General features: G+C 42.8%; 1 protein-coding gene across 1 annotated transcript; it reads left to right on the top strand.

Annotated features, from left to right (window-relative positions):
* The first annotated feature begins 9,851 nt into the window (after positions 1 to 9,851).
* On the top strand, positions 9,852 to 25,340 carry IQCC (IQ motif containing C). Its single transcript, XM_089673842.1, has 5 exons — positions 9,852 to 9,941; positions 10,021 to 10,164; positions 15,524 to 16,061; positions 19,900 to 19,997; positions 25,075 to 25,340. The coding sequence occupies exons 1-5, from the start codon at positions 9,903 to 9,905 to the stop codon at positions 25,099 to 25,101; spliced, it is 846 nt and encodes a 281-aa protein (XP_089529968.1). The 5' UTR covers positions 9,852 to 9,902; the 3' UTR covers positions 25,102 to 25,340.
* The last annotated feature ends 156 nt before the right edge of the window (positions 25,341 to 25,496 follow it).

A 25,496-nucleotide genomic window follows, 5' to 3' on the forward strand; every position in this document is an offset into this window, starting at 1 on the left:
ACTGCAGAATGTTGCCCGCCAGCGAAACCTTGCTGGTTTGGCTAATGAAGGAGCTTGTAAGTAGGGATGCACCGAAATTACGGTGGCCGAAATGGTTCAGACGAAAACACCCCTTTCAGCTGTCGGCCATAATGAAAAAAAAAAGCACTGTTAGAGGTGCCGAAAAAAACTCTGCCCCTCAAAGCCGCCCATCTTCGCCCACTTGCCGCCCGGTAGTTCAGTCTTACCCGAGAAACCATCGATCCCGGCGCTGGGCATAGAAATGAGTGAAGGAAAGATGGCTGACACACATCTCTATGCCCTTGGAGGACCAGAGCGATGTCACTTCAGGTTCCGGCCATTTTTTGTTAAAGCACTAGATCAATGCTTTTTTTTTTATCTAATGCTTTACATTGCAGAGGAGAGATGTGGGGTCTTATTGACCCCATATCTCTCCATAAAGAGGCCCTGTTACTAATTATTTCTATCACAAGGGTTGCATGCATTTCTTGTGATAAGTATAAAAGTGATTACAGTGCAAAAAAACCCCCCAACAAATACCAAAAACATTAAATACATTTTTTTTTTAAAGTTTAAAGTGCCCCCATCCCCCTGTGCTTGCACATAGTGGTGAACGCATATGTAGGTCATGCCCACATATATAAATGGTGTTCAAACCACACATGTGAGGTATCGCCACAAACATCAGAGCAAGAGCAATCATTCTCAAACTAGCCCTCCTCTGTAACTTTACACTGCTAACCTGTAGAAAATGTTAAAGCATCACCCATGGAGATTTTTAAGTACTGCAGTTTCATGCCATTCCACGAGCGTGCACAATTTTAAAGCATGACATGTTGGGTATCTATTTACTTTCCGTAACATCCTCTTACATATTTTACAAAACAATTGGGGTATGCCCGCCGCAGTCCCACTATAAGTCGCCATTTGTAATTGCTATAACTTTCACGTAAACCAATTAATTTACACGTATTGGGATTTTTTTTTTAGCAAAGACATGTAGCGGAATACATTTTGCCCTAAATTTCTGACAAAATTTGATTTTTTTAAAATTTAAAATTTTTATTGCACCTTTAAATAGCAAAAAGTCAAAAATATTTTTTTCTCAAAATTGACGGTCTTTTTTTGTTTATAGTGCAAAAACTAAAAACCACACAGGTGATCAAATACCTCCGAAAGAAAGCTCTATCTGTGGGGAAAAAAAGGACGTATATTTAATTTGGGTGCAGCGCTGCATGACCGCGCAACTGTCAGTTAAAATAATGCAGCACCGTAATGCAAAAATTGGCCTGGTCAGGAAGGGGGGTAAATCCTCTGGAGGGCAAGTGGTTAAAGGCAAAGGATTGAAATATCCAAATATTCAATTAAGGCTTTTTTCTATCTTGTATACTTACAGGAAGACAGTCCCCAGCATACAGTGCCTTGAAAAAGTATTCATACCCCTTGAATTTTTGTCATGTTACAACCAAAAACATAAAATGTATTTTGTTGGGATTTTATGTGATAGACCAACACAAAGTGGTACATAATTGTGAAGTGGAAGGAAAATGATAAATGGTTTTCAGATTTTTCTACAAATAAATTTCTGAAAAGTGTGACATGCAACTGGTCCAATCCCACCTCACCCCCCATACCCTGTCCTGGATGTCACACTCCCTACCTGCTTATCTTTCCCCCCTCCTCTGTTTTCTCTTTCCTTTCCTTCTACTTCCATTCCCCCCTCTACCTTTTTTTTAGCTACTATATTATGTTAGCAATCAACATTCAGCCGCTGTAAGGCCCTGGGCCCCATGTTACTTTCTACCACATATTCTGTAATGTTTGTTGCTTCCTACTATACACTTTACATTTTTGTAACTCAAAAAGTTTGAACAAGAAAAGTGTGGCGTGCATTTGTATTCAGTCCCCTGAATCAATACTTTGTAGAACCACCTTTCGCTGCAATTACAGCTGCAAGTCTTTTTGGGTATGCCTCTACCAGCTTTGCACATCTAGAGAGTGAAATTTGTGCTCATTCTTCTTTGCAAAATAGCTCAAGCTCTGTCAGATTGGATGGAGAGTGTCTGTGAACAGCAATTTTCAAGTCTTGCCACAGATTCTAAGTTGGATTTAGGTCTGGACTTTGGCTGGGCCATTCTAACACATGAATTATGCTTTGATCTAAACCATTCCCTTGTAGCTCTGGCTGTATGTTTAGAGTCGTTTTTCTGCTGGAAGGTGAACCTCCGCCCCAATCTCAAGTCTTTTGCAGACTCTAACAGGTTTTCTTCTAAGATTGCCCTGTATTTGGCTCCATCCATCTTCTCATCAACTCTGACCAGCTTCCCTGTCTCACCATGTTTCACGGTGGGGATGGTGTTTTCAGGGTGATGTGCAGTGTTAGTTTTCTGCCACACATAGCGTTTTGCTTTTAGGCCAAAAAGTTCAATTTTGGTCTCATCTGACCAGAGCACCTTCTTCCACATGTTTGCTGTGTCCCCCACATGGCTTCTCGCAAACTGCAAACGGGACTTCTTATAGCTTTTTTAGAACAATGGCTTTCTTCTTGCCACTCTTCCATAAAGGTCAGATTTGTGGCGTGCACAAGTAATAGTTGTCCTGTAGACAGATTCTCCCACCTGAACTGTGAATCTCTGCAGCTCCTCCAGAGTTACCATGGGCCTCTTGGCTGCATCTCTGATTAATGCTCTCCTTGCCCGGCCTGTCAGTTTAGGTGGACGGCTATGTCTTGGTAGGTTTGCAGTTGTGCCATACTCTTTCCATTTTTGGATGATGGATTGAACAGTTCTCCATGACATGTTCAACGCTTGGGATATTTTTTTTTAAAACCTAACCCTGCTTTAAACTCCTCCACAACTTTATCCCTGACCTGTCTGGTGTGTTCTTTGGCCTTCATGATGCTGTTTGTTCTCTAACAAAGGGCTTCACAGAACAGCTGTATTGATACACAGCTCACACAGGTAGATTCTATTTACTTATTAGGCGACTTATGAAGGCAATTGTTTCCACTAGATTTTAGTTAGGGGTATCAGAGTAAAGGGGGCTGAATACAAATGCACGCCACACTTTTCAGATATTTATTGGTAAAAGAATTTGAAAACCATTTATAATTTTCCTTCCACTTCACAATTATGTGCCACTTTGTGTTGGTCTACCACATAAAAGCCCAATAAAAGACATTTACGTTTTTGGCTGTAACATGACAAAATGTGGAAAAGTTAAAGGGGTATGAATACTTTTTCAAGGCACAGTAACTACTACTCTATGCAGAATGCCTTTTTGCTAGGGTCCTAGGTGGATGCTTTCTCTTCTTCAGCTCTGCTGAGAAAAGTCTAACCAGTCTTTTATTCTTTGATTTTGTGTATTTCCTCTTCCATTGACTTCAGGATTCCTTGGTACATCACTGCTGAGCTAGTCTCTACACAGCAGCTATTCAGATTTGCCTTTCCTCAGCCTGTCTTTGGAGTGGTGCACTTGGACCACACTGGACTAGAAATCACATAGCCCACTCCCTTTGATAAAGTGTCTGAACACGAAACGCGTTAGCGAGGTGCCCCTAAGTACTGTGTACACACCGCATGGCCTGTATGGACGGCCGGCAGCCATCTTGGATTTTTATGTAAGTGTGATTCATTTCTATACCTATTTGATTAATAAAAATACTACACCATTGGAGGCTTTCTGCTTGGGCTCGTTTTTTCTTGCGAGCCCCACTCTTTGAAGGTGATTCCTGTATATCCTGACGCATGCCAATGCACATGATCCCCCTGGTGGCTGTTATCGGCATATCTGGAGGCTGGTTACTTTACTCGGATGTATGACACCTGGTGGTTGCTGCCCTGATGATTCCATCTGTCTGCAGTGTTCCAGATCCAGAGAACCAGGAGTAGGTCTTATATACTCCATGCGCAAGCGATTGTGCTATTTGATTAGTGCAATCTATATCCATTTTCATACCACAGGAGTCACGGATGTTTTTATCACAAATTCTATCTAATATATCACTTATGTCACTTTATACACCTTCTGTGTCACACACCTAAGATCGTGGTCTACCCCTTTGGTGTTCAACATCTTTTATATCATTGAGACTTTGATTTATGTCATTTTTTATTATGGACAGTTGATGATTACTCGATTTCTTTCAGCGCATATATATATATATGTGATTTTTAGGTCTTAAAGGTTTACCTGTATATGCCAGCAGCTGTTTTTATATTTTTATACACCCAGCGCTCGTATATTTCTATTATACACACTGGACTAGAACTTGCCTGGAATGTAATCCTCGAGCGCTGGGCTCTGCATTGGGGCGCTTTCCAGAGCCAGCCACTGGTTCATGTGACCATCACTGACTCACATTCTGTCTCTTAGAAGAAGGTTTAGAGGCACCGCAGACTTCTGCCATCACTTTTGAATTGCAAGGAGTCATAGATCAGATCTTAGTAATGCATTCCATCTTACTCTACATTTGGAGATGAGCCTGCTGTTTCCAGCCTCAGGTCTTTTATTGCTCCTGCAGCTGCAAAGACCTTACCTTTACACCTACTAAAGTATTCCCCTATGTAGGCTGGAAGTGCTCTGAAAGGTCCAGAACCCCTTCTGAGGTATGGCACAAATTGTTAGAGGGAATTCATTAACCGGCCACAATTCAGACTGTGGATCCGCCAGTGTACCATTTTAACAGTAACACCACTAGATAGACAGAAGCTCTGCTTACCTTAGAAGATTCTACTGAAAAGCAGTTAGAATTCCTCAATCCCCAGTAAGAACTGGTTGGCTCTGCCTTACATCCTGTTTTGTAAATTACCCTAATTTGTCAAACCGGGATATCTTGTTTGCAGGGATAAACCCGTTTCAAAGATCAAGTAGAGGAAATGTCTGGAACCCTGTCAGTTGTGACATTCAGGTGCCGAGGGCCTCCCTCCTAGTGTACAGACTAATCCCTTGCCTCTGATGCCCACTTCACTCACTCTTTATCTCTCCTGTGCTACTAACCAAGACACTGCACCTTCCCCAATCTCACACATTTCATCACACCCCTTGCTCCAATTCCAACTATATGTTAGCTTGCAGAAGAGCCCTCAGCCCTGATGCTAGCAGTGGATTTGACTCTAGAGATGAGTTATGCAAATATCAAAATGCCTTTATGGTTTGATGTCAAACTTGGAGTGTTTACAATTTAAATTTTGGCATTTATGGGCAGCACAGTGGCTAAATGGTTAGTACTTCAGCCTGGCAGTATTAGGGTTGTTAGATTGAATCAGAACCATGGCACCACCTGCCTGGAGTTTGCATATTCTCCCTGTGCTTGCATGGGTTTCCTCCGTGTACTCCAGTTTCCTCCCAAACTCCAAAGACATGCAGGTAGGTTAATTGGTTCCTGTCTAAATTGGACCTAGTATGGGTATGTGTGAATGTGACTTAGGGACCTTAGATTGTACATCCCTTAAGGATTAGGGATTGATGTAAATGTACATATATATATATATGTAAACCGCTGCGTAAATTGACGGCCTGAAATAAATAAAATTTCCATGCAGACCACCCTAAGTAAAATCTATGTGATGCTGAGCCTCCACGACTGAAATTTAAAGAATGCAATGGCAGGCTAGGGAAAGTAAAGATGGGAAGAAAAGTGCTATATGATGCTAGATGTTGTATCACAGGAGTAAAAAAAATAAAATTAAAAAATAAAACTTAAAAAATAGTGATACAGAAACTATAGCTATTTGAAAAAGAAAGTGATGTCAAAATTAGAATGTCAAACAAAATTTTTTAGGTCAGCCCAAAATAACCTGTTTTACCCAACATCCCTTCACTGACTTCATTCAAGATTCCTCACTACATGACTGCTTGAGTTGGTCCTTAAATAGCAGTCTTTCCTCGGACTGAAATGAGTATTGTACCCAGTTCCTGCTGGAATGGATATTGTGGAGCTAACCTGGAATATGACCTTCGAGCACTAGATTCTGCTTGGGGAGCTTTCCAAACATTACATATTTGTCAACGTTAGCTGCAGAGCACATTCCAGATCCAAAGCTGTGGCATTGCAACAGTGCTTGCCTTAGATACTGTGTTGAGTAGTCAGGTGTTACTTTGACTGTAATGGTTGTGTGCATTAAGCACATGGAAGCTGTAGGCGATAGCCATCTTGTCATGTCTCAGCCTTTTTGTTTTTCATTAACCCAGTGATCTTACCCCCTCCCTCCTACTGCAAACTATGGAATTCATAGCCTTAACTTTTAAAACACTTCAAAAGAGCCTGTTATTTCAACTTAGGGACAGCAGTTACCAGCACACAGGCCTTTGTCAGAGCTGTAAACAAGTAACTGAGGCCTGGCACGATGCCTGTTTCTACGGACCACAAAAAACTCTACAGATTAACACTTACCTCTGACTTATCGTAAAACAATGAAAAAGTCCATCACTTCTGGCACACATGATGTGTAGAGCAATTAAAGCACTAGAAACACATAGCGCGCCATAAAATGTCTATCTAGAAAGCAGCCAGGGGTGGTCGACCTCTCTGAGACCTCTGCCCAATTCACAGCTTAACAAAATCCACACACAATTCATAAAATCCAACAGTAATAAGACACATTAATATTAAAGTATATATTTGAATGGGGACTATCATACCGAACAAATAAAGGTCATACATGGCTAAGTTAGTGCATACTAAAGGAGAGAAAGCAGTCTCCTCCCTCTTGGGTAACAGACCCATTTGAAATACTCCATGTTTGGTATTCCTGGACACAAAATATAATGCTGAACAATAATCTACCGGTTTCCAGAATACAGCCTGTACATAGTGAAAGATATTAATATTTGTATAAAACCGTAAGGGATACAGTCATAAACATGGTGACCTCCCAGCCAGAACCCCTTAAACTGGGTAATTGGTCAGATGGCCTCAGTCAACACCCCTTTGATATAACAGAAAAGGGAAATGTAAGGACTTTCTCGTTTAACATCAACCAAGGAACATCTAACCGGATTTGAGAGCCACTGCAATGTTTTTGCTTGGACAATTGGAGTCTTCTAAAACCAAGGACTTCGCAAGTATTTTGTTTTTCAATTCCTTTTTAATTCTCTGTTGTTTTATTGTCTCTATTTCCTTGTAACACCTTTTTTTTTCTGTAAATATTTTATTTGCACCATTTTGAGCTTTTCATTAGGGTCCTTTCACATGTCACGGACCCATTTAGCGGATCTGCTTGCTCAGCAGGGAATCTCTCCTCGCTGAGTAAACAGTTGACAGGTTTGTGTCCGCTCCACTGCTGCAGACCAGACACAAAGCAGCTCGTTTCCATCCGGTCCGATCTGACGGGCGGAAGGGAAATTGGAACCTCATCCGTCTCTTTTTGGCAGATTGGATCAGATGTTGGTGGGTGCAAATGGACATGTGACCATAAAGGAGAATGGAGGTTCCGATCAGGTCCGCTGAAAAACGGGCAGGCAAACCCAATTGGAACGTCCATGTGAAAGGTGCCTTTTTAACCCCTAGACGCCGAGTGCACACAAATATGCGGGCCTCTCAGCGCCTGGGCATTGATGCTGAGCAGCCATATATTTGTGTGCACGCTCCCAACACATATATCTGTGACTCACATAAAGGTCCCGATCTCCCATTGCAATCGGGACCTTTTCCGATCATGTGACCACCTTGACAGCAAATCACATGACCCTAAAACCCTGCCCTGCCTCCTGAAACTCTTAAAGAGCCAAAAGGCGCCAGCACAAAGGGGTTAAACACCATTTTGAAAGGTGTTGAACTTGCTTTTAATGCAAACTAAGAAATCCCTTTCTCTAGAAGAGTGCTACTGTATATGACAAATCTCTGAATATACCTGTCTGTGGTGAAAGTGTGTGTACAAACGTTTATTGTTCACATTTGTTCTTGCTAATATTGTGAAGGGTTGACAGGCCAAAAGCTATCCAGTGGCAGTTTGGAGTTTAACGGGTTAACCCAGTGACAATTGCTCTAAGTCTGTTGGCACTTATATTGTGGTCCCGCAAGCTGGAAAATCTTTGTGCAGAGTGCAGCTCAGAGTGGCATTGTTACGTGACAGCACAGTGTGAGATTGGCCGGTCCTTTGGTAGGAGTTTTGGTAGGAGTTGGTGAGAAGGGCAGGGGTCAGGCACTGCGTTTGCCACACTGACAGAACCACCAACGTCAATATCTTGTGCACGATTTCTTTCCTGCCATTGAACTTACAGGAAGCATCAGCCCACTGCTGCTGAATTCCTGGTCTCCCCTAAGGGCCCATAGAGGGTATATTCACACAAGATGCAGTGAGACTGTGTTGGGTGGCTATACCAGGAATCCCACCACATGGACAGGGCAAAATGCCTTCTCTCCTAAGTGCCCGGATCACACCACTGTGTTGCGTTGGTGCGTGGGCACCTTGTGCTAAGAAAAAAAAAAGTACTGCATGCACTATATATCAGTGAGAGGCAATCCACTGCTCTGCACCATTTGGCCAACAACTGAACTTTATGAGAGGACTGTGTGACATCTCAATAGTATAAAAAAGGACAGTGCAATCCAGCAAACTCAAAACATCATCACTGTGCTGATCTCAGCTGGATCACACTGAAATGCAGCGACTGTTGTGAACGTGCCCTCACACCAGAAACTGCATGTCTACTGCACATTTGTTCATGTGTTTGATACAGTTTACATTCTTTTTTCCATCCATGTCTGTTTTCAGCTCATTTTCTTCTTCGGGCTGTTATGTGCTCTGTGATTATAGGCAATAAATGCAGCTTGTCATACTTTGCTCTCTCATGTACACTGCAGCAGATAAACTCACTTTTAGGAGCTGTTCAGAGGGTTTTCAGCAGCCCCTGAACTCACCCTAATGTTTTCCTATGTGTCCATGTACACATCTTCGTTTACAGGCATTTGAGTTTACAGTCGTTTTTTTTTAATGCAGAAAACTTGTGTTCAGCAGTTGATTTTATCAGCATTTCAAACAAAATGCTTGTAAACGCGGCAAATTGCATTTATAAGCGTTTGCAAATTTTTTAAACTCTTCCAGTTCCCAAAGCTGCCCAGAGCCTTTTTTTATCATGAAAAATGCATGCAAAGCATTTTCAAGGTACTCAAATAGACAAAACACTGAACACAGGATGTTCCTACCAAGCTCCTCACACATTGTAATGACCAATACCCACCTCAGACCTCTCCCACCATTGGAAAAAAAGACATGTTAATGACCATTCACACCTCAAATTCCTCATGAAGACCCCCTGCCAGGTGACCTTAATGACTCACTGCACCAGACACCTTTCCCACCCTTGGAAACAGTTAATGAGAAACTCACACCTAAACTAATCTCAACACATACTGCTCTCTCTGCTTCTACTCTCTGTATTCCTTTGAAACAGTCTGAAATAGTTAATAATTTAACACTTTTCAGTGCATTTGGGAGGTTCTCCTGTGCTTATCTTTAAAAAATGCACATAAACACGTTATGCAAACGCAGCTAAACAGACATTTTTTTAACCTATGCTTTCCAGCACTTTCCATTGTTCAGAAATTTCCTGTGCACATGGAGCCTAATGGCATGAATAATGTCCATACAGTAATCTAGATGTTGGACTGTCTATGCTATTGGAGTGTAGTCAAAAATGCACCTGGTGTGAATGGGCCCCCTAATAGAACATCTGTCACCCTGCAATGCAGTCCACACACTCCCCTCACCTCACGATTCTGGCGATACACCCCCTTTAGGGCTCATACTGAACCCTACAATGCTGCCTGTACATCCCTCCCCCCTCTTCCTGGTTCATGCTACTGACAGAGATCTCCGCGTCTTCCCGCGCTCTCAGTTCGTTCGGTGTATGCTCCGCCCCGCTGACATCACTTCCCGTCCTCTAGCGGTTACAGTTGAATGATGGAGGAGGAGGAAGGTGCTGCCATAGTATTACAGGTGAGGAGTTTGCTATACAGAGAGCAGTGCGGTCGGTCGGTGTGTTGGGTGGATACAGTCTACATCTTCTCTGTTTTAGGCTCACGCCCGCGGTGTGCTGGTCCGCCGGAGACTCCAGAGACTTCTACGGGACTATGAGGATGTGGTGAGAGACATAGAGGGAGAGGACATCTCTGTACACTGGGGGGCCCGGCTCCTTTCCCCGCCACTCTTCAACGCTGAGGTGAGTGTGCTATGTGTATATGAGGGGCAGACCTCCTCTGTGTGACATGGGGGCGGGTTTACTAAAGGCAAGCAGGCTGCATTTTGTAAACAAAATGTGGTGTTTCTAAAGACACAAGGGGGGTTACCTTAAAGCGGTAGACAACTGCCAAAGAAAATTCCCTGCAAAATAATATGCTGGCATCATTACATATTAGCACATTAGGAGAGGCTTCCCTTAGAACAAAGTCCTCCATTGGTGCACTGTCACCACTGACAGTACTTCCGTCTTCATCGCAGGTTGGTGGGCTCTAACAGTTTGATTGGCCAAGCTGCGATGACATCACTTCATGTACGCAGGAGTCTCAGCCACGGCACAGAGCTCTGAAGGAATGGCACGCGTATGCTGTTCCTTCAGAGCGCATACATTGGTGATGTCATCAGCTGCAAGGATACTGAATATTTGATATTCCTTGTACTCACAGGTAAGTTGTATTATAAGCTTACCCGTAGGTACCAGTGTCCAGTGGGAGTTTACTTCCAATTTAACCGCTTCCTGATCAAGTACGCAAAATCGTGTGTATATATATGTGATTTTGCCTCTCCGAGTAGAGGGTGTGCACACCCTGCCCGCGCCTCCATTTGCGGCCGCAGCTGTCAATCACTGGGTTCTGGCCGGTGATTACTCGCCGGCACCCAGTGATTGCCAACCATCTCCGACGGGGAGGAGAAATAATGTAAACAATACAGTTCTCCTCCCTGTCAGCTCCTGCACACTGCTTTGGATGGCTGTGCTGCACAGCCATCCAAAGCAGTGTGATTAGTGAAGCCCACAGATGCAAGTAAAACAGCACACAGTTAACCCTTTGATCGCCCCTCATGTTACCCCCTTCCTGCCCAGTGCCCTTAGTACAATGTCAGTAGTTTTTTTTTTTTTTTTTTTAAAGCACTGACCACTGTATTGGTGTCACTGGGGATGTCAGAATGCCCACTGCAGTCACGCTATAAGTAGCTGATTGCTGACATTACTAGTAAAAATAAAAATTCCATTATCTATCCCGCCATTTGTAAACCAATAAATTTACACGTATTGGGATTTATTTTTTTTAACAAAGACATGTCGCAGAATACATTTTGGTCTAAATTGATTTTTAAAATTTTTTCACTGGACATGTTTAATACAAAAAAAAAATATATATATATATAATTTTTTTTTTTCTCAAATTTTTTTCTTTCATATAGTGCAAAAAATAAAAACCACGCAGGTGGTCAAATACCACCAAAAAAGCTCAATTTGTGGGGAAAAAAGTAAATTTAATTCGGGTGCAGTGTTGCATGACTGCGCAATTGTCAGTTAATGTAATGCAGCGCCTTAACACAAAAAAAGGCCTGGTCAGGAAGGGGGGTAAATGCTCAGGAGGGTAAGTGGTTAAAGCAGAATGGAAGTCCTGGTGTCTAATGGTAACTGTCTCGACCTTGTATTCTCCTACCTATGCACTCCTTGCAACCTCACCAACTTCCCTTTTCCTGTCTTATCACTCTCTTATTAGCTTCACTCTCTCCTTGGCTTCCTCCTCCTTGTCTGCCAACTACCAGTTACCCGTAGAAACCTTAGCTGTCTTAACCCTTCTCTTCTTTTTTCCTGCAACAGATTGTCTATGACAAAATCTCAGCCCTGTCCTGCCCCAACTTGGCCACTTCTGTATACAACCATTCACTGTCTTCCACCGTGGACACACTGGCCCCCCTCACTACACACAGAATTAGGCCCCAACCACTACAGTCCTGACAGACAATACCTGATGCCTCAAAAAACATAGCCAGGCTCTGGAGCGTTTATGGCATAAGACTAAGACCCAGCAAGACTTCGACCAATATAAATCTACCCTTCAAAAATAAATTCTGGTCTCCACACTGCCAAACAGACCTATTTTATCACTCTTAACACCCTCTCACACAGTTCCCATCAACTCTTTTTTTTTCTACATTTAACTCTGCTTCGTCCTTCATTTTTTCCACCCACTAACTCACTCACTGCCCAGGAGATCACTAATCACTTAAAAAATAAGACTGATACAGTTTGTGATTAGATTGTACACCCCTTGAGGGTTAGGGACTGATGTGAATGTACAATATATATGTGTAAAGTGCTGCGTAATTGGTGGAGCTACATAAGTACCTGAAATAAATTAATAAATGAGATCTCCACTGTACAGATATCTCCCCCACCCTACACTCCTTGTCCACCTGCACAATCTATACTTCCCTTGTTTAACCCAACTACTATAGAGGAGCTTGGTAAACTGTTTTCTAAAGCCCACCTGCCCCCTGGACCCTATTCCCTTACAAATACTACAGTCACTCTCTGGCTCTATCCTTCACTCTTTAACTCATATCTTCAATAAAAACTCACAAATGACTTACCACTAAAACCAATGTTCACTATTCCGTACTCTTACAACCCATCCCCGCATGCCAGGGTGCTAGGGGTAACCCCGGATTCTGAACTATCCTTTCAGGCCCACATCCAATCCCTGTCCAAATCATGCCACCTCAACCTCCAACATCTCCAGAATACGCCCCTTTTTAACCAATGATACCACAAAGCTCCTAATTCACTCCCTAGTTATCTCTTTCCTTGATTACTGCAACTTCCTCCTCATTGGCTTACCTTTACATAGGCTATTCCTCCTCCAGTTCAGTATGAATGCTGCTGCCAGGCTCATCCACCTTACCAAGCGTTCAGTGTCTGCTACCCCTCTGCCAATCAATCCACTGGCTTCCACTCGCCCAATGAATAAAATTAAAAATACTAACAACTTACAAAGCCATCCACAACTCTGCCCCCAGCTATATCACCAACCTGGTCTCAAAATATCAACCAAACCGCTCTTTGATCCTCCCAAGACCTTCTGCTCTCTAGTTCCCATGTCGCCTCCTACCATGCTCGCCTCCAGGACTTCTCCCAAGCTTCTCCCATCCTATGGAACTCCCTACCCCAATCTGTCTGGCTATTTTTTAATCTATCCACCTTTAGATGATCCCTGAAAACCTTTCTCTTTAAAGAAGCCTATCCAGCTTCTAACTAGTAAACTGCCTTTGATTTCCTCAGCTCATCCCCCACAGCTATTACCTTTTTGTATCACTCAACCCTTCCTCTTAGATTGTAAGCTCTAACGTGCAGGGCCCCCGGTTTCCTCTTGTACCAAATTGTATTGTAACTGTAATGTCTACCTTCATTTTGTAAAGCACTGCATGCACAGTGTTTTCCTTGTTTTCCAATGGCCTTCACATCAGTGCAGTCAGTTTCCAGTACAGAAAAAAAAAATAGAACTTGCTGCATTTTGTCTGCACAGAACTGTACTAAAACACAGTAAAATGCATAAAAACACACTGGACTGGTGTGTAGTGTGAACTGTAAGCAAAAATGTATTCAGAGTGCATTTTTGTGACGTGAACTGGCCCTAAGGCAAAAAAAAAAAACAGAACTGTCAGTAGCAGCTTCCCCAGCCCCCAGTACTTATAGTGGGGGAAATGATTATTTGATCCCCTGCAGATTTTGTACGTTTGCCCCACTTACAAAGAAATGAAGGGTCTATAATTTCTATCATAGGATTTTAAAAGATAGAGACAAACTATCAACCAAAAATCCAGAAAACAACACATGATACAAATGTTATACATTGAGTTGCAGTTCAGTGAGTAAAATAAGTATTTGAGCCCCACGTAAAGCATGACTTATTACTTGGTGGAGAAACCCTTGTTGGCAAGCACAAGGGGTAAGATATTTCTTGTAGTTGGTTACCAGGTTTGCACACATCTCAGGAGGGATTTTGGTCCACTCTTCTACAGGTCTTCTCTAAATCCTAAAGGTTTCATGGCTGCCGCTTGGCAACTCAAAGTTTCAGTTCCCTCCATAAATTTTCTATAGGATTAAGGTCTGGAGACTGGCTAGGCTACTCCATGACCTTAATGTTGTTCTTCTGGAGCCACTCCCTTGTTGCCTTGGTATGTTTTGGGTCATTGTCATGCTGAAAGACCCATACAGGACCCATCTTCAGTGTTCTGGCTGAGGGAAGAATGTTCCTTTCCAAGATTTTGCAATACATGGCCCCGTCCATTGGCCCCTCAAAGCAGCAAAGTTGGCCTGTACCTTTAGCAGAGAAACCGCCCCAAAGCATAATGTGTCCACCTCCGTGCTTTACTGTAGGGATGGTGCTCTTAGGGTTATAACTTATAATCAACATTTTTTTCTTCCTCCAAACACGACGAGTCGAGTTAATGCCAAAGAGCTCAATTTTGGTCTGACCACAGCACTTTCTCCCAATCCTTCTCTGAATCATTTAGATGTTCATTGGCAAACTTCAGACAGGCTTGTACATGTGCCTTTCTGAGGAGGGTGACCTTGCAGGCGCTGCAGGATTTCAGTCCATGGCGGCATATTGTGTTACCAATGGTTTGTTTGGTGACTGTGGTCCCAGCTGCCTTGAGATCATTCACAACCTCCTCCTGTGCAGTTCTGGGATGATCTCTCGCTTTTCTCATGATCATCCTTACCCCATGAAGCGAAATCTTGTATGGAGCTCCAGGCTGAGGGCGATTGATGATTGTTTTGTATCAATTTATAATATTTATATCGTGTTGTTTCTGGATTTTTGGTTGATATTCTGTCTCTATCATTTAAAATACATCTATAATAAAAATGATAGACCCTTTATCTCTTTGTAAGTGAGCAAACTTACAAAATCTGCAGGGGATCAAATAATTATTTTCACCACTGTACCTGACTCCTCTAGCAGTCCAGTGCTGTTCCTGTCTACAGCAGCTCTTCTTTCCTCTTTCTGCTCCCAAAGGCTTTGCTGACCACAGGATCTATTGGCTCTTGCTGCTGTTGGTCAAATCAGTGAGAGCGGGGCTGAGGCCAAAGCCGCACTGTGTCTGGATGCACACAGTCCGCCCCAGTGCATGCCTACATGATTGCCCCATAGCAAGCAGCTTGCTATGAGGGCACTCACAGCAGAAGAGGAGCAGAGAATGCTGGCAGGGAACCCCAGAAGAGTTTTGGGGCCGCTCTGTGCAAACTCAATGCAGGTAAGCATAAACTTATTACAAAAACCGTTTATAACCTCTTTACCCTGGCGAGAGACTCTTCCCCCGATCTTAGTGAATTGGGTGCAATTTTATTTTGCAAGAAACACCCAGTCACATGCAAAGGAAATTAAACAAACTACATTTTTGTTTGCACATGATTGGATGATGTAGCTTCACCTCATTCACTAAGCTCTGGGGAAATTTCCCTTGCAAAGTATAGCTTTCCTTGCAGAGTAAGCAGGCTATTTGCTTTTTAGTAAATCATCCCCAGGGTGTCTCTCTCCTTCTAGGTTGAGCACAGAGATACAGCTGGACTCAGAGCTCATAAAAGGAATGGTCATAGTGGAGGCAGATATATCCGAAACACAGACTCCATCCTATCATGCAGTGAGGGAAAGGAAGCTGTACGAGACTTCGGACATGAACCTTGTATCCTAGAGAAAGATCACAACCATTACCAACCATCAGAGCCTGGAGAAGTGCTAGCAGAGGGCCAACTACAAGGAGCTGCCTCAGAAAGTGAGCACCTGTCTGGAAAAGAGACTCTGCTTCAGGATGTCCCCACAAGAGAGCACCAAGTGTCAGAGACTACTGGCAGAATGGTGGAGAACCCTCTGCTGGAGAGCCATGCTTTACAGACTGGGAGCCCTGACATGGAATGTGTCCTTCCAGGGACAAGGATTACAGAAGAGGGAGACACTTTGTCAGTTACGCAAGGACAGCCCTTCCCCCATCATTCCAACATAACCAGTAACACAGATCAAACGTATGAGAGTTTAGAATGGACAAGAAGCAGCTCTGTGTGGAGTGACAAGTCCATGGATGCAGGTGAGGAAGAAATCAGTGAACCATGGGAAACTGTATGTATCAGGGGACAAAAACATTCCCCTGTGGGTGACCTGTGTATACTGCAGGAATTTTATAGGAGTGTGGAAACTTTTGAAAAAACTGCTTGTCCAGGGACTAAATCAGTGCCCAAATCTACTTGTCCCTCATGACGACAATATACTTAAAAAAAAAAAAAAAAAAAAAAAAAGCATATTTAAATCTAAATATAAGCAGCGTCTGGGGCTTTTAAAAACAAAAGGGGCTTTATGTTGACTTAAACGTTAAGTATTTTTAACAATGCGCTGTTTATCTCCTCCTCTCCTCTCTGCCTGTCTCCAGCACCGCACCTGGGGACTAGCAGGGAGGGGAGAGACCTTGCAGTGTAATGAGCACTGATTGGGTGCTCCTCAGGAAAGGGGACTGTCGAGCTTATCCTTTATCCCTTTTTGCTGCCAGAGCCGTTTTTGCGTTTTTTGCATACGTTAAAAAAATCATTTAGGGCCTGAAGATTACACAAAACTCCAAAGCATGATATATTTTCTGAAAGCAGACACCCTAGAGAATAAAATAGCGGTAGTTCCAATTTTTTTGTCACACCATATTAACACAAAGGTCTTGGAAACGCAAAATTTCAGTAAAAATACACTTTTAATTTTAGAGTACAAAAAGCAATAAATTATCCAATTTTTTTTTGTAAAATATAAAAGACGAGGTTGCATCAAGTAAATAGATATCCAATATGTTGAACCTTAAATTTGCATGCGCTCGTGAAATGGTAACAAACTTTAGTACCCTATATTTTCTATAGGTGACACATTTAAAGCCCCTTATAGGTCATCACTTTAGCGTTACGGAGGAGGTCTGGTGCTAGAATTATTGCTCTCATTCTGGCGTGCGCGGCGCTATGTAATTTGTATCGCAATCATCGTTTTCATGCGTAGGCACCCCAGCGTGTGCTTTTACGTTTGTACATGCATACATATGTGGGGGTGGGGGGCCTTGAAAAATTTGGGGGGGGGGGTGTTATATGCTTGGGTGTAACTTTAAAATTTTTTTTTTCATTTACAAAAAGTCCCCTATGTGATCATTTTTGGTGACAGGTTCTCTTTTTGTTTTTGTGTTTTTTTTTTTTTTTTTTTGAGACCTCCAAGGTCTTAAAGACCCTGTATGTCTCCCCTGAATGTAATGCAGTGCACAACGCTCGATGGCCAGGAATCTGTCACCAGGGACCTGGAAGTGATGTTGCATCACCTCCGGGTCAGGACAAGAAGGGAAGCGGATGCGTCCTGCAGATGGGCTAGCGGATCCTGAGAGACATAGCGGCCGGGGGAAGGGGGGGTTGTCAGGTTATATGAATTGAACATCCCTGAATGTTAACAGCATTTATAACAGATTCCTATAATTTCTGTTCTGAAGAAATAGCTGTTTATTCTACCATGTTATTTTCATGGTAGAACCAATCACAAAGCAGGAAACCTTTTCTGGGGCTTTTCTGTACACGAGTGGTGTACACAGCCTCCAGGCTGCCATGTTGTATTTCATTTTCTGACAGTTTTTTAAATAAATACATTGGCTGCAGACTAATATGGAAAGGCAATTTAAAAAAAATTAAATTTCAACATGGCTAGCGTTAGCCATTTTAATTCTTTAACATAAATTTCATTTTCTTTAAACTGGGCTCTTGGGCACCATGATTTTAATATCATAATACAGTTTTTAACTCCCTTTCCAATATTGCATGTCCTCTTATGCCTAAGTTGTACTTCTGATTCCAGCTTACTATTGTAAGTTAATGTGGTGTTTCTGCCCCTGCACATTCACCTATTTATATATCACAGCATGTGATAACACTGCTGCCATGATGATTTTTGCAGGGCTGCAGCATCATCTCAGGCTTTGTTTTTTAAAGTAGAAAGCATACGTGGGGCAAAGATAAAACACCAGGGTAAGTGTTAATCTTTACCATACCACTGATGTCGGTTGGCAGCAGGGGTACACCATAAGGCTCCTTTCACACGGCTGATTTGTCGCGGCCTTCGGATTCCTGCAGCAAGAATCTACGGATTCTTGCTGCAAGAATCCGGGTTATGCGATTAACATCAGCCGCTCAGCCCATTTAAACTAAAGGTGGATTGACGCAGTCAGCTGTGTTCAGACTCAAACATCTGTCGCAGATCTGCAGCTAATTGCTATGTGTGTGGCTACATGTAATCAACAGCAGCCACTGTCAGCCCGCCATTAGTTTAAATCTAATCGCATAACTCGGTCATTCCTGCAGCACAGCAAGAATCTGCAGATTCTTGCCACAGGAATTCAGAGGCCGGAACAAACCAACCATGCAAAAGGGGCCAAAGCTGTAAGACCAGATACAACCAAAAGCCTCATTTTTATGCTGGTTAAAGTAAGCAAAAAAAAGTCTAGACTGAAGAAGTAAATATTAATACCCCTAACGATAATAAAATCATGGAGCCTCGAGGTCAGCTGTTGCATAAATACTGATACCTGCATCTTCTGAGATCTATGGCACATTTTCATAAAGCTGACCATACATACGACAGTTTGGTTGAACAATATAATTTACTAAGCTTTTGGGTTGATTTGTACAAAAATAAAATATTGTATATTATCTGAGTGTCAGGATGAGTGGCCAGCCAAACCATCTGGGTGTATTACCTGATTTTGTCAAGTGGAATCGGACATTGTATGTACAGCAAAAACTAATCTCCATGACTCAAAAATACATGCCATCATAACAGATGTGCCGTTTCCCATTCATCAGTAAAATATTTTATCTTTGATATGTTCCGTTTTCAATCACTGAGATGTTAGTATGTCCACTGTGAATGTTAGAGAGCTTTCATCTCTACAGTGCACAGTGTCGGTTATATCACCTGAACTTGAAATTTGTTCTCCAGTCTTTCACTGAAACCTGCCCAGAAACAAATGTGGGTTGCCATTGCTGAACTCCTAATGAAAATTCTGTTTGCCTGGCTATGTTTGGCTGCAATGCTTTGGGAGTCACTAACTCAAAACAACATTGCAACTGATGAAGTCAGTCATTTAGTATATCGAAGCCATTGGATCAGCATGGTATACAAGCAACTACCATTTTCAGAAGGAGAGTTCTGCAATGCAGTCTGTTTTTGCCTCAAAAAAAGCTTTATAATATACTCTCTCCTCCCTAGTTTGGGTACACAATAAAATATACAGTTTCTTTTAGTCCTCATGCACACTGGACATTTTTACAGCGGCTGTTTTTGGCTTTTGACATTTTTTTTTCTACAGCCAGTAAACTTCCCAGCATATTATCATATGTGTCCATGCACATATAGACTGCAATCTGTTTTTTGGCTGGAAAAAAACCCCAGAACTAGTGGGTTTCTAGAGGAGTTTTTTAGCTGTAAAAACGCTCTAACGCTGAAAAATGCGGTAAATCGCAGCAAACCAGCGGTTTATTGACTTTTTGAGCAAAAAAAAAAATTTTGTTTAGGGTAAAAGAAATCGCAAATGTGAAAAAATGTGGCTAAACGCTAATGCAAAAATGCTGAAAAACACGTTAATGTGACTTTACACAGCTAACATTACCAGCGATATTAAAAATGCCCAGTGTGCATGAAGCCTTATGTTTGTCAGTATAAATCAACAGAAATGTATGTACACTATAATAAAACATTTTGTTTATTTAAATTGACAGTCACAAATATATGTATTTTTTTTACTCCCATATTTAGGGTGTAAGATGGTGTCATGCAGATTTTTGATCTGCATTTGAAGTTTCTGCATTGGAAAGTGTTTTGCATTAATTGTTTCTCCATAAATGAATGTTTCTCTAATTTAGATCTCTCTTTGAAGAATCCAAATGAGCTGCAAATGCTTAGGAGCCACTTGGCCATGGAGATTCTATGGGTTCAGCAAGCAATAGCCAGTAGAAAAAATGTAAGTCCTGTATGCCGACGTACTGCCTTTTGCCTGTGCTATGCTCATTCTAAATGATTTGGGCCCCTTTCACATGGGGCAGACGCAGCAGGTAATCTGCCTGCTGATCAGAGTGGAATGAGCGGATAACAGGTCTGTGTCTGCTGAGTTTCTGCAGAGCAGACAGGGGTGGAGCCAGCTCTGCTCTGTGGGTGGCTGGGGGTAAACAGACTCTGCTGCCCATTTATACCTGACTGCCCTCATATCCTGTCCGCCTAGACCAGTGGTCGGCAAGCCGCGGCTCGCGAGCCACATGCGGCTCTTTACACGCTTTCATGCGGCTCTTGAGTGCCGGGCGCCCGCTCCCCTCCCTCCTCTCGGGCGGCAGGGACTCTGCAGCTTGATCCAAAAAAAAAAACAGCCAGGGCAGCGCGCTCAAATGCATTGATTGGCCAGTCTCGCTGCCACTCACATCCTGATAGCCAGTGATTGGCTGTCAGGATGTGTGTAGGCGGGGCAGCGTGACGAACGTGAGAGGAACTAGGCTCCTCTCACAGTCCGCCCTGAAGACCGGAACGGCGCGGGAACACAGCGAGAGGAACGCGCGGAGCAAAGATAAGTGAATTGACACAGGGGGGACTTGGCTTACTACTTGCTACTTACTTACTACTACTATAGGGGGGAGGAATTACTATAGGGGGGAGGAATTACTATAGGGGGGAGGAATTACTATGGTGGATGAATTACTATGGTGGATGAATTACTATGGTGGATGAATTACTATAGGGGGGATGAATTACTATAGGGGGGATGAATTACTATGGGGGGGATGAATTACTATGGGGGGGATGAATTACTATGGGGGGGATGAATTACTATAGGGGGGATGAATTACTATAGGGGGGATGAATTACTATAGGGGGGATGAATTACTATATGGGGGATGAATTACTATGGGGGGGATGAATTACTATATGGGGGATGAATTACTATAAAAACGTATTGAAACTAAAAACAGTGTACCATCCTATGTATTTTCTGTTTTAAAAATGTGGCTCTCAAAATAAATTTCAATCGTGGTTTTGGCAAGATTTGGCTCAGTTGAAAAAAAAGGTTGCCCACCACTGGCCTAGATGGATCTCCTTCCATTTGTTTTTTTTGCAGATTGGATTGGAGGTAGGCAGGTGTAAATGGACACAAGTCTGTTTACACCTGCTGGTCCATGGAGTTGAAGGGTCAAAAAAAAAAAAAAAAAAAAAAAGACAGGCAGACCTGATCGGATGCTTCTCGAGGAAGGGGCCTAAAGCTGAATGCAATGCAAACAGTAAATATACAGATGAAATACATGTAGGGGAGCTATTTTACCTGCCTAAGGATTTGTATTTCAGTCTGTCCAGTCTTGAAATTTTACACAGCTCTGCCACACAGAACAGCTGTTTAGCAGGAAGAATACCTACTTTTTGTACCGTTTACAGGTCTTGCCTCTCCCCCAGCCTGTGGCTGACTAGTAAAGTAAGAAGCAGCAGGCTGATAACCTCTGTCATTTGGCTCTTGTCGTCGTCCCCCCCCCCCCCCCCCCCCCGCTATTTCAATTCACTGCTGATACCAGTATACAAGTACTGCTTATAATTGATTTTTGGGGTTCAGTCACAATGCTTAGAGCGGTGAGGAAGACTGACCAATCAGTGCTGTCTGCTCACTCAGTTCTTACCCTTTGAGCTAGCACTGGACAGATGCAGCATTGATCTCATCTAGGCAAGTATGAATTAAAACCAAAAAAAAACACATACTTTAAAATATATAAATCTTTAAAAAAAAAAAAAAGAAGGCATCATTTTTGCAATAGTTTTGCACCTTCATCACTTGTAAAACTCTTTAACCTCCCTGGCGGTATTACCTAGTGTAGCTTGGGGTAAAGTTTCAGTACCACAAGCAGTAACGCCGAGCTACACACTCGGGAATACCATGCGGCGCTGCTCTGCGATCCCTCGATCACTTACCTTGTCCTGCGCTCCCGCGATGTCCCTCCTGCAGTGTCCCCGGCAATGTCCTCCGGCGTATGCCGGCATCTGTCATCTGGGTTCCATTCTATGCGAGCGTCGGGACGTACAGGGGATGGAACGGCGGGAAATTTGAAAATGACAAAAAGTGACATTCACTAAAATCACATAGTATAACATTACTGTATCAAAGCATTTCACATACATTTTGTCCCTAGTGCTTTGTCCTGTGCCCTGCCTGCATTTTTACTGTTCTTTCTGCGTGGAAACTGAGAAACGTCCATGGCGTTCAAAAAGCATCCCGTTTGGTCAAAAGCGGTTTTAGACCAGCTAATATACAGCAATAGTAAATTAGAACTACTTGCAGAATTGAATGATGATTCGTGGGGAAATTCGTCATTAGACACTGAAAATGATTTTGCGACTTTGCTCAGTGATGTGAGGGCTTGGAAGATCAGTTGAGGGTTGAAAAAAGAACACTGGTAACTGACGGGTATCACCAGAGGCATACCTTGAGTGTAAAAGCTCATTCAGACAAGCATACCTAATTTCAGAACATAAAATGCAGGATGGCAGAAACTGACTGGAAAATCCTATGTTGAAATTTTCTATACAGTTTTAAAATTTGTATATTGTTTACGCTATGTTCACATCTGTGCGGCTCTGCAAGCCGCAGTCTGTGCAGCCACGTCAGCCTGTTTATTAAAATGTTTTCTGTCGGAACAGGTGCAGGCCCACAACTGGAACCTAGCCGTACAAGAGTACAGTGTTAATGATGGCTATAGGTAATAGGTGTAGCTGGGCTATACATGATATTGATGTGTTGGCCCTGAGCAGAGGTTAGTAGGCTTTTTGCATGTTGTAGGCTTGTAAACAGTGGCACAAGCCTATAGGATTAAAAAGGTCCAAATTATGCCACCCCCTTCCCATAGGCAGACCTGTCTGAATGGGCCCATAGATTTGCATACAGATGTGTACAAACTGATACACTGTGCACATGTGTTTTTGTGCCCATGAAGCTTTTTGTATTAATGTCAATTTCTTTATTGACCTAAAACAATACATGTAGGCGGCTTAAAAATATTACCAATTGAAGGTTCCAGGGTTGATAAAATTATGTAAAAATAATTTTGGCTTGCAGACCAATTAAAAAGTTGATTAAACTACTGCAAACCAAAGTGCAAAATTTGTTTAGGTCACAAACATTTTGATTACCTCAGGACTTAAAGTGGAGTTCCAGCCGAAAAAAAAAAAAAAAAGTAGCCAGCAGCTACAAACAATAGTCACTTACCTGTCCAGCGGTGTCCTCACCATCGCTTGTTTCAGTGGCCGTTTTCTCTCCCTTGCACCAACATCTTCAGCTGTTGGCTTCACAGCCGGGTACCCACTGCGCATGTGCGAGAAGCGCTGCACTTTGTGAATGGCCCCGTAGTCTTCTGGGACCAGGACAACTTCCGCTTCCAGTCGCCTAGGCGATCGCAGCGAAGGTGGGAGTGGGTACCTGTCAAATTCAGGTACCCACTCCCCAAAGGTGCAGAAATAACTAGATAAAACCAGTATACATTTTTATCTACCTTCTTGCAATGGCAGTCCGTTGATATTTCCTCTAACAATGTTAAAAATATTGCTTTATGAGCTTAGCTTTTTTTTTTTTTCATTGCTTCAAGCTTTAAAGGACATTTCACTTTCAAATGCTGGAGAGTACAAAATCAGGCTCCTTTCTGTATTCTATTAAAAGAACAATCGGCTTCTAACCTTAGCTTGTTTAACCACTTGCCTACCAGGCACTTATACCCCCTTATTTACCAGGCCAATTTTCAGCTTTCAGCGCTGCCGCACTTTGATTGACAATTGCGCGGTCATGCAACATTGTACCCATATGAAATTTTGATCATTTTTTTCTCACAAATAGAGCTTTCTTTTGGTGGTATTTAATCGCCACTGGGCGCTTTACTTTTTGCGCTATAAATACAAAAAGTGCAAAAAATTTGAATAAAAAAAAAGGTTTCTTTGTTTCTATTATAAAATTTTTCAAACAGGTAATTTTTCTCCTTCACTGATGTGCGTTGATTAGGCGGCACTGATGGGCACTGATAGGCGGCACTGATGGGCACTGATAGGCGGCACTGATGGGCACTGATAGGCAGCACTAAAGGGCACTGATAGGCAGTACTAATGAGGTGGCATGGATAGGCGTCACTGATAGACAGCACTAATGAGGTGTCACGGATAGGCGGCACTAATATGCAGCACTGATAGGTGACACTGATAGGTGACACTGATGATGGGTACTGATAGACGGCACTGACTGGCATCACTGCTGGGCACTGGTGGGTGGGCACAGGTGGGTGGCACTTCTGGGCACAGGTGGGTGGCACTTCTGGGCACAGGTGGGTGGCACTGCAGAGTGGCACAGGTGGGTGCACTGCTGGGCACAGGTGGGCGGAGCTAGTGGGCGCACTGCTGGGCACAGGTGGGCGGAGCTTGCGGGTGGCACTGCTGGGCACCGATCATCAGGGCACTGATCATCAGTGCCCTGATGATCGGTGCCGATCCCCGCTCTGACAACTGCCGGTTCTCGGCAGTACTTTCCTCAGGATCTGACAGCGTGAGGAAAGTGCAGCCGAGAACCGGCACTTGCATTTTCCTCTGATCAGCGTGTCATTGGACACCGCTGATCACGTGGTAAAAGGCCGCTGTGATTGGCCTTTTACCACATCACGTGATCAGCTGTGTCCGTAGGACACAGCGATCACGGAGATCGCCGGGTGCGCGCCCCCTGGGGCACGCAGGAGAGCGCGTTCTGGGAGGACGTCATATGACGTCCACCCAGAACTGGCCGGCCACAGTGCAGCCGTCATTCGGCTATCTGCGGTCGGCAGCTAGTTAATTAAGCTTTGGTAATAAATCCTGGAAGCTGATTGGTTTCTATGCAAAAGTGATCCTGATTTGCACTCTCCAGTTTTAGTAAATAGACTCCATTATGTTGCCCTATCCTTCTAAAAATGTAATGTAATTGCCTGACATGATAATCCAGTGGTTTGGATACTTTGAGTCATGTTGTTTGTCTAACCTATGTTTTCTTTTTTGTTTCACAGTATCTAATGGTAAGGCAGAGGCTGTAAATTCAGAACTGATCAGGATATGCATCATGCCTTGAAAACAAGAGTTCTTTTATTTATTCCCTGTCATACAAGTTGGACTACAATGAATTTCTGTTGGGCTATGCATCAGATGTTTATATTGTATATCCACTCACGTTTTAATCTGCAGGAGATCAATTTACTATTGATACTGTTACAATGTTTGTTTTGACTAGTGCTGTTTACTAGTAAAAATAAATTTATTATTTTTTGAAACCTAATTTTTAGTGAGACATTTGTGTACATTACATACAACAGATGGGTATTCATTACACATTGGGAGGAGCAAATATATACAGGTGAAACTCAAAAAATTAGAATATCGTGCAAAAGTTCATTTATTTCAGTAATGCAACTTAAAAGGTGAAACTAATATA

This window comes from Staurois parvus, unplaced genomic scaffold, assembly GCF_062004578.1.
Source record: "Staurois parvus isolate SC_StPar_1 unplaced genomic scaffold, SC_StPar_1.0 ptg000145l, whole genome shotgun sequence".
NCBI lineage: Eukaryota > Metazoa > Chordata > Amphibia > Anura > Ranidae > Staurois > Staurois parvus.

Excerpts from the sequence above, each read along its gene's own strand:
- IQCC (XM_089673842.1), top strand. The coding sequence starts at position 9,903 with ATGATGGAGGAGGAGGAAGGTGCTGCCATAGTATTACAG. Across the intron at positions 16,062-19,899 it reads TGACAAGTCCATGGATGCAG|ATCTCTCTTTGAAGAATCCA; the intron begins GTGAGGAAGAAA and ends TCTCTAATTTAG. Across the intron at positions 19,998-25,074 it reads CAATAGCCAGTAGAAAAAAT|TATCTAATGGTAAGGCAGAG; the intron begins GTAAGTCCTGTA and ends TTTGTTTCACAG.